Source organism: Nothobranchius furzeri, chromosome 1, assembly GCF_043380555.1.
Source record: "Nothobranchius furzeri strain GRZ-AD chromosome 1, NfurGRZ-RIMD1, whole genome shotgun sequence".
NCBI classification, from domain to species: Eukaryota; Metazoa; Chordata; class Actinopteri; order Cyprinodontiformes; family Nothobranchiidae; genus Nothobranchius; species Nothobranchius furzeri.
In genome coordinates this window covers 44,313,654-44,323,580 of record NC_091741.1, presented here as the reverse complement: position 1 = coordinate 44,323,580, position 9,927 = coordinate 44,313,654, and the positions used below count along the sequence as shown (strand labels likewise).

Below are 9,927 nucleotides of genomic sequence, written 5' to 3'. Positions count from 1 at the left end.
GGCTGATAAACTGGTATTAAGGAGGGTGTGTGTGTGTGTGTGTGTGTGTGTGGGGGGGGGGGGGGGGGGGGATCTTCATTTCTACCCACAAGCAGCACACTGTAATGTTTAACCCAGATTAGTTTAATTGTCTAAAAAGTCACCACCTCCACTTACTGGTTTCTGTCGTCATTCCTGAGTTTCCCACCGACTCTCCCATAAAACAGGAAACTAGAGCGCACAGATAAAGCCAATGAAGGCACTGCTCATCTCTTCTTCATGGTTTATATTTTTAGTTCTACCTGTTTAGTGTGTGTGCTGATTCATGATTCAGGAGAACAAAAACAACGTCAGGCCCATCTGTTGTTTTCCACGAAAGTGTAAACAGACTCCTCCATAAGCAGCTATTGTAGGGTATATGCTGCCTCTCTGTGGTGGCTGAATGAATTGCAATCTTAATTTTTCCTTTTTATAAACACCTGAAGTTCATATTTTGTACTTTAGATGTCAGCATTTCAACTTTTATTTTAACAGGTTTGAGAACATGTTTTCTTTGTCTCCTATTTTTGTGATTTGGCTTTTAACCCAGCACGAGTCTTTTTAGTGTTTTATCAGTGTTAGATCTTAAGCTTTAGTTTTTTATGCATTTTTATGTTGTGTATTGTTTTTATGTTTTGAATGTCTGTGAAGCACTTTGGTCAGTTCTGTACCAGTGAAAGGTGCTATACAAATAAAGTTACCTTGCCTTGCCTTTTACACAATAATCTAGACCTGATATGAATCATTATTAATGTGTCCGTTATGTCTTGCGTCCGCATCTGTTCCTGATTTATGTTCAAAGGAGGTTCTGGGATTTAAAAGCAGGGATTTGACCGATTGTATTTGACACTTTTTTAAAGTTTAAGTTTGTAAAATGTGTTTCTGTACACCACAAGTTGTACCCAAATTATTAGAAGATGCAAAGCCTCATAAACTAAAAAGTTGTGTATCAGTGTCACTCATGAAAGCAGAATGTTGACGTCTATAGAGTGTTTCACAAACGAAGCAGATATTTTCAGATCCCTTTTTTATGTTCCACAAAATAAAATAAAATATTTAAAAACTAAATTTAATGTTTAAATTGTTTAAATTTTAAACAAATATAATGAATGAGTGGATGAAATATTTTTATGAAAATGTAAAAATTATGATATGATATGATATGATATGATATGATATGATATGATATGATATGATGTATGATGCAATGCAATGCAATACGATTCGATACGATATATGATATTCATGATATGATGCAATGTGATACCATACGATATGATACAAATGATATGATATGATATGATATTCATGATATGATGCAATGTGATACGATACGATATGATACAGATAATATGATATGATATAATATGATATGATATTCATGATATGATGCAATGTGATACCATACGATATGATACAAATGATATGATATGATATGATATTCATGATATGATGCAATGTGATACAATACGATATGATACAGATAATATGATATGATATGATATGATATGATATGATATGATATGATACGATATTCATGATATGATGCAATGTGATACAATACAATATGATACAAATAATATGATATGATATGATATGATATGATACGATATGATACAGATAATATGATATGATATAATATGATATGATATTCATGATATGATGCAATGTGATACCATACGATATGATACAAATGATATGATATGATATGATATTCATGATATGATGCAATGTGATACAATACGATATGATACAGATAATATGATATGATATGATATGATATGATATGATACGATATGATATGATACGATATTCATGATATGATGCAATGTGATACAATACAATATGATACAAATAATATGATATGATATGATATGATATGATACGATATGATATGATATGATATTCATGATATGATGCAATGTGATACGATACGATATGATACAAATAATATGATACGATATGATATTCATGATATGATGTGATGCGATATGATATGATACGATACAATACGATGCAATACAATACAATATGACATGATAAAACTAAAACAGGCGTAGAAATTAGAATCTTGTACAACAATATATGTTGATCACATTAAAATATGCAATTACAAATACGGGCAACCCAGTTGCTATTCTATTTTTTCTTGTAGAATAATTTTATGACAGCCTCATTATTTTGTCCTCCCTGTGTATTTGTTGTCTGTTTGTGGTGTTCTGATGTCCCTTTCCCTGTTTGTGTGGTACGGTAAAACTGTTGAAACAATGAATAGAATCACAAATCTTTCCCAAAGTTAATTTATTTTCCACAGTACTGCACTTATTCAGCAAAAAGAGGCAGATTCTACAACACATTTGCATAAAAATAAAATCTAATCACATGTTTTAGCTGAGAGTCAATCTTAGCTTTAACAGTGTGTTGATCATCATTTAAGTTCAGAAAACGACCAAACTTATTCAAAAACATCTGAAACCAAAACACAAATTTGAACTCTTTTTTAAATCTATACTTTAAAACTAGATAAAGTGAACGGGTTTGTTAACATAAGGTCAAAGGTCAATTTACTTCCAAGAGCTAATTGTCACTCTCACATGACGACTGTGAAACAAACAGTGTAAAAAGCAGCTGTCACCTCTGACCTCTCTTCCTAAAAGACGTTCCTTCCTGCCATTGATCCCTCAGATTCCTCTGATGTTGAGGGTAAGTGTGAGAATTCCCGTCCAGATAATAAAAAAAGGGAATTTCTGAGTCATTACAGCGTAAAAGTTGCCAGACGGTGGATCATTAAAGCCTGCTGGGGTGCGGGCCAAAGACGGTTTCTCTGGGAGTTTTTAATCATTTTGATTCCACACACTCAGGTGTTGGTGTCAGCTGCACGCAGTTAACAGCAGGAACCTTAATGCTGGCCGACAGGTAAGCACTTCCTCTAAATCATCCTCATTTCTGTTATCATTAACCCGATTCCATCTTTAAAACCCTAAGTTTTTAATTGCCTTACTGCATTTAGAAATAAAAATAACACAAATAATCCATGCATGCATCTAAAAACATCACATCTTTACATATTACAGAGAACCTTGCTTTAAATTGAATATTTAGTGTGCAATTTTGAATTTAGCATCAACTATGTGATCCCAAACTTATTAGTGTTGTTTGTTCAACATTTATGAAGAATAATGTAATTTTTAATACTTTCCAAACCTTTTGTTTGAGCTGTTTTTGTTTTTTATCCACAGACAAAATGCTCCAAGTTCTCAGATTCCTGATCATTTTCTTCACAGTTTCAGGGCTTTCCTTTGCGTTTCATCCATGTAAGTATGACATTAAAGACATGTGATTTGACTAGATTTTCAGAAAGTAATACTTCAAAAGCAATCATCTAAAATTTGCAAATGAAAGGTAGATTTTAAACTGTTCACATGAAAATATGCTAAGTCAAAAGGCCCAATATTATAATTTTTAATAGTTAAACATGCATAGTTGTTTATTATTGCTTTAATTTAAAGGTGTAGCTGAGGGGGAAAAAATTGTGTTGATTTTTGTTACTTTTTTCATCTTGTTTTTGTTTAATCTGAAGTTTCAACCAGAGATGGAAAACCTCTACAACAAAAGCCAGAAATGCAGATTTCAGCGCGTGAAGCCATTAAGAACATGAACACAAATGGAAGTCTGAGTAGAAATCAGGGAAATGGAACAGATGACGGAGAGACTCCACAGAGAGCTCCTGTGAATATTATCTCACAAAAAGACAGAAAAACAGAGAAATCCTCAATTTCTGACAGTAGGGATGAAGATGGTGTGAAATTAAGTCGGACGAAACGTTTGAAGCAGGAAAAAGTAGAAGAGGAGAGCAGAGAGAAGCTGCAGGCGTTTATCTTCATCACACAAGAGAAGACACTGAAGCGGATGAAAACATGCCAAAAGTAAAACAGGAAGTTAGAAAAGGAGAAAAAGAAGACAACAAACTAAAAGCAGCAAAGCAGGAGGACATAACAAATGCAAATCAAAAGGAAGATCACAAACTAATGCCTCTAAGCACATCGTTTGATCAGTCAGAGATCCTGGTGTCAACGCAAACTACCACCCAGCTACAAAATCCTCCCAGTTCTCCTCTTTTGATTAATCGGAATGTTCTCCCATCACCTCCTGGTGTCTCCACGGGAGGCCCTCCACATGCAAACATCAAGCTGAGGAAGGCTCAGGTGCAAACTCGCCTTCATTCAGAGGATGGGATGGCAGAGCCCACTAATGTATTTGATGATGAGGCGAAAGAAGGGGAAGCGATCTCTACTTTGCAGGCAGCAGAGCCGAAGCCAGCGGAGGGGAGGTTTATAATTAGAGATTTAGCAACGAAAGAGCCAAACCCTCCACAAAAACCAACTGAAAACATAATAAACACAAAGAAAATGGTCACTCTCTCAAAGGAGCCAAACGCAGAACAAACCCCAGCTGAACCCAGAAGCGTCCAACAGATGGAGAATGACACCACGAATCCGATGGAGCAGAACAAAATATTTCCTCAGCAACCACAAGTAACCAAAACGTCAGCTGACCCACGTCTCACCACTGCCACTGCACCTTCACCAGGGCCAAGAAAAACCAACAAGGGCAGCAAAAACAGGACGAGGAAGAAGCAAAAGAAACAGACGACGGATAATAAAACACAAAAACCACAGAAGGAGAAGAAAAACACCCCGGTGTACTTCCCGTTCTTCAAGGATGACTACTGTCCACCAGAGTGTGCCTGTTACGGAAGGTAAGATGTTCAGAAGTACCAGCTGGTGGAAGAAGATGTTTAAAATCTAAGAAATATTACAAACTTCATGCTGTGATTGCAGAAAAAACATCAAGTTTTGGTGTCTGAAGTGAAACAGTTTTTGTTTTGAACTCAAAACAAATGCAACACTTTACATAGCATGTTTATGGAAGTTGTTGGTCTCTCCTGTAAAAGGGTCACACCACACAATGTATTATTTTATTATATTATATTCAAGCTGAAAACAAAGACAGAAATTTAGACCCCCCCTCTCCCAATTATAGTTTTTTATCTCCTGGCAAAAGTCAAACTAAGTGAATAATATATTTAGCACAAATTCAGAAGCTAATTTGAACAATTTTACCCTAATTTTAGCATATTTTCTTTTACTATTTTAGCAAAAATATAATTAATTCATTCTCTAGCTTAACTTTCTTTATCATCCTGGCTGGTGGACGAAATATAAAGATGCATCGTTTTATTATTACAAGAATGAGTCGGCAAAATGTTGCTCTGAACTGGTCTGAGAATTGTTTCATAACGAGTTTTTACCCCGAAGACTTTAGTTTTTTCTAACAAAATGTGTATAAATGGCAGCAGGTATTCCTTGTGCCTTATTAGGAGCATTAATGTCGTGTGTTGTTTTCCAGAGTTGTCCAGTGCTCAGATAAAGGAGTCCAACAGGTTCCCTATGGAATTCCCTATAACTCCCGTTACGTCCTCCTGATGAATAACCACATCAGCAGCATCCAGCTGGATTTACTCCGTGAATATGAATCGATGGAATTCCTCACTCTGAGCAACAATCAGCTCACAGACGGGTCCATAGAAGGAGCTTTTGATGGAGTTCCAGCTCTGAAGCGTCTCTTCCTGGATGGAAACCTCCTCCAGAGCGTGCCGACTGACCTTCCAGGTTCTCTTGAGGAGCTTCGTCTGGACGGAAACCACCTGAGGGTGATGTCTGAGACGGCTTGGACTTGCTGTCCCGGCCTCTTGGTGTTGAGCCTCAGCAACAACAGCTTTGGTAATGGGTCTCTTCCCAAGGATGTCCTGTCTCCTCTGTGCAAGCTGCGCACTCTGAATCTGAATTACAACCGGCTAACCTCAGTGCCTCTGGGATTACCCACGTCTGTCAAGGAGCTATATCTAAAAGGGAACTACATTAAAGAGTTCTGTGGAGGAGCTTTCAGTGAGACTTCAGAGCTGGCGGTGCTCGATCTGGGTGCAAACAGGTTGACCAACAAAGGCCTGCTTAGAGATGCTCTCCTCAACACGACACACCTGGAGAGTCTCAACTTGGAAGGAAACAAACTAAAATACGTCCCACGACACCTTCCCTCTTCACTCAAAGCTCTGAACCTGGAGGGCAACCTCATATCAGCCATAAAAAAATCCACTTTCCGCACCTTAAAACACCTGGAACATCTGGGACTGGCACGAAATAAGATCTTCAAAGTTGCACCGGGTGCATTCAGGACATTACCCATGCTACATCAGTTGGACCTGGGCCACAATGCTCTGCACCAGGTGCCCAGACAGCTGCCTCAGAGCCTGCACTCAGTGGCACTCACCCACAACAGGATCCAGTCAGTGCCTCGCGATGCTTTTTGTTGGAGGGGGCGGAGTCTCAGCGGGCTGGTGCAGGTGCAGCTGGAACACAATTTAATCAATATGGGGAACCTAGATGCACAGGCTTTTAGATGCTTGAGAGGATTCCAGGTGGTGCACTTTTACTGAAGTCAAGGATCCAAACAGCTGAGCTGCTTGTGCACACAATAATAATTAAAATATGTCAAACTATGGAAGCCCATTCCAGCCGCTTTAATTAAAAAATCTCACGATTATGACTTAATTCTCTCATATTAATGAGATTTGGTCTCATAATAATGAGATCAAATCTCAATATTACGAGATTTTATCTCATAATTATAAGTTAGATATCTTATTATCATGGGATACTAAGTTATAATAATGAGAATTTTGTTTTTATCTGAGTGGCGGGAATGGGCTTCCGTGCGGTTCTTGCGATTGTAATAATATTTGACTTTGTCAAGGTGAGGCATTCAGAAACATTGATTTATTTTATTTTTGATCATATTGTGTGAAAGCCACCTTGAATAATTTGCTTCAAAGGGACGTTTCCACCCTTTTGAAGTGTGTTTATGGGTAAAATATTTAAAAACTGTAGCTGTTAGTAAAGGCTTTCTGAGCATCCTCTGTTCTGAAAAATAGAGTTTACATCCTGCAGGACTAAGGCCTAGTCCACACGTAGCCGTTTTTTTTTTTAAACGAATATCCGCCCCTCCAAAAACTTGCATCCACACCACCTCGTTTTAAAAAGAAACTGTCCACACGTACCCGGATAAATACGTTGTTAAGGACATGCCAGACCTGTAGGCGGCAGTACTTCCCCCGTTCTTAACCTCGTCCTTCGTCTGTGGTCTTCCGCAAGGAGCAGTAATTCCGCTTGCAAAAACAAACAAGCAAAAAGCGCTTGGACAATTGATAAAGCGAGCGCAGCTCTGAGGGCGTCCATGCTGTCGGCTAGTGTAAACACAGGTCGCACACGTGATGTCAGCATTTTTTTTGTCGCGGAAAGTGACGTTGCGGACCTTAAAACTCCGGTTTTGTCTGTCCACACGCAGACACCCAAAACGGAGAAAACACAGATCTTCACTTTGGCCGGAGTTTTTAAAAAGATCCGTTTTCGTGTGAAAAAACTCCGTTTTCGTGTGGATGACAGGCCAAAACGTAGAAAAATATCTACGTTTTGGCAGATCCCCGGCTACGTGTGGACAGGGCCTAATACTAATGGCTGGTCTGAGCAATGTAGTGAAAAATGACACAGAAGTGGTGGTTTAACAAATGTTTGCAGGAAGAAGCTTTATAAAATAAAATAAACAAAACTGGAAGTCCATATTGGCAATGTAGTGTTTCCCTGTGTTTAATAAAGTTTTTTTTATTTCACTCATCTGCAGATATGATTTGTTATTTGGTCATGAAGAGATTCTAAATTTAATCAAGACATTACAGTAATGTGAATTTGTTATTCAGGAGGTGTGATTTGAAACTCAAATAGCTAGTTTATATGGATACCTACCTATACTTTTACTGTTGTTTTTTTAAATGTGCCACGTTTCCAAAGTTTCATCGTGAGTTAGAAAAAAGTAAAATTAAGATTGTTTTCCAAATAGAGCTTCAGTAAACAAAAGAGCCTTTTACAATACAACCACTAGAGGGAATAGCTCTCCAAGTTTTAAACTTGATTTCTACATCTTCTTTGGCCCCATTTTGCAAAGATAATGACAAAAAGTCACCTTTAATTTATTGTGTGTGTTTTTTATTTGGAATTATTAAACAGGAATTGTAAATCGATAAGCTAATGCAAATTGTGGAAGCATAGGCGACAGCAGATTGGAAAATCAGTAATGCAAGTTCAGACAAAAGCTTCAGCTGGAAGCTATTTATGAGGGTTTAGCATGACCACAAGTCTGAAAAATTACTAGATAGGCTGACTGCAGAAGCTACAGTAAAAATGGAGGAACAGCACAGGCCCACGTGGAGGTGCTCAGCTCTTTTCTCCTCTTTCCATCTAAAGTTCACTCATCGACGTGGCACAACACTCACGGGTCCGAACGGGGAAAACAGAACAGGAGGAGGGGGTAACAGGGAGGGCTGGGGGAGAGGAAGAGGAACACGGGAGGGAGGGATTGAAGGATGGATCCACACTCCTCTGGATCTTAACTGGAGTGTCCAGAAGGGCCAGGACAGGGAGCTCACCAGCACCTCCCTACGGTCCAGCAGGACCCTGACCCATATCACATCACCTCATCTACCTGGAAAACCCTCCTCCTCCTTTTCCTCATGCTTTCTTTTTTTCCTTCAGTCGTTTTCAGATCAGATTCATGTATGCATAAATGCATGCTTTGGGGGAAACAGTGCCTCCAAAAGCGTGCATGTTTTCACCATCATTCTTGCATGGAAGACACGGTCATCAGGTGAACTGCTCCCCTGACGAGTCTGAGACCATGTGCTTTTAAGCAGATGACAGATGGTTGCATATATCTGTGTGCTGCAGTGTCATGTGCTGGATGCCTTCTGTAACAAGAACTTTCTCAGAATTACTGCTCAGAAGCAGACGTTCTTGCTTTAATTTTATTCAAGCTCGGTTTATAAAGATAGTGTGATCTCACAATGCATGTCCTCCAAAACCACGGTATGGACCTCTCCTTGGAGGCAGATGACATTAATATCCATATGTGGTTGCTTTCCAAATATTCAGATCCTGCAGCTGAAAACACAAAAATCGAAGCCCTTTTGTGGCATTTTTTGCTTCATTTCTCTCCACATTCATAAAGATACATCAGAAATCAGACCACAAAAAGAAAGAATGTAGAAAAAAAATAAATTAGTGAGGGAGCAGGAAATTAAACCACTCCCAAGGTGGGATTGAGCCAACATAAACGGAGATGTGGTATGATTCAGCTGTTCTTCTCTTTCTTTTTTCTAAACCCTTTCATGGAGCACAGACTTTAAAACACCAGAAAATGAATTCTTATTTTAATAAGCAGACTCACATGGGAGGGTTAGGATTAGAGACGTAAAACAGAAAAAATCTCCATAAACACAAAACTTTAAGGGTTAGGATGAACTTCAAGGCTCTGTAGGAAAATGTGACTCGAGTTTAGCGTTTCACGGTTGAAACAGTGAAGCGAGAGGATGATGTAGTAATGAGAATGGCAGAGAGGTGGCGCTTGTGTTAGCCGAGAGAGGAGGAAGAAAAAAAGAGGGAGGAGAGAGAGTTGTGGAGGAGGGGATAGAGAGAGACCATGGGAGCCAGAGGGACCTCCAAACACAAAAACTGGTTTATAGCTGCAACAAAAAGAAAAACACACACATACACACGCACACACAAACACACATCAGTACACACGCACACACACACACACACACACACACACACACACATCAGTACACACGCACACACACACACGCACATATACACATGCACACACACGTGCACACACACACACACACACACACACACACACCTAAACACACATTAATACACACGCATACACACACTCACACACACACACACCTAAACACACATTAATACACACGCATACACACACTCACACACACACACA

General features: G+C 38.8%; 1 protein-coding gene across 1 annotated transcript; it reads left to right on the top strand.

Annotated features, from left to right (window-relative positions):
• The first annotated feature begins 3,822 nt into the window (after positions 1 to 3,822).
• On the top strand, positions 3,823 to 6,514 carry wu:fc23c09 (podocan). Its single transcript, XM_070553741.1, has 2 exons — positions 3,823 to 4,777; positions 5,428 to 6,514. The coding sequence occupies exons 1-2, from the start codon at positions 3,936 to 3,938 to the stop codon at positions 6,512 to 6,514; spliced, it is 1,929 nt and encodes a 642-aa protein (XP_070409842.1). The 5' UTR covers positions 3,823 to 3,935.
• The last annotated feature ends 3,413 nt before the right edge of the window (positions 6,515 to 9,927 follow it).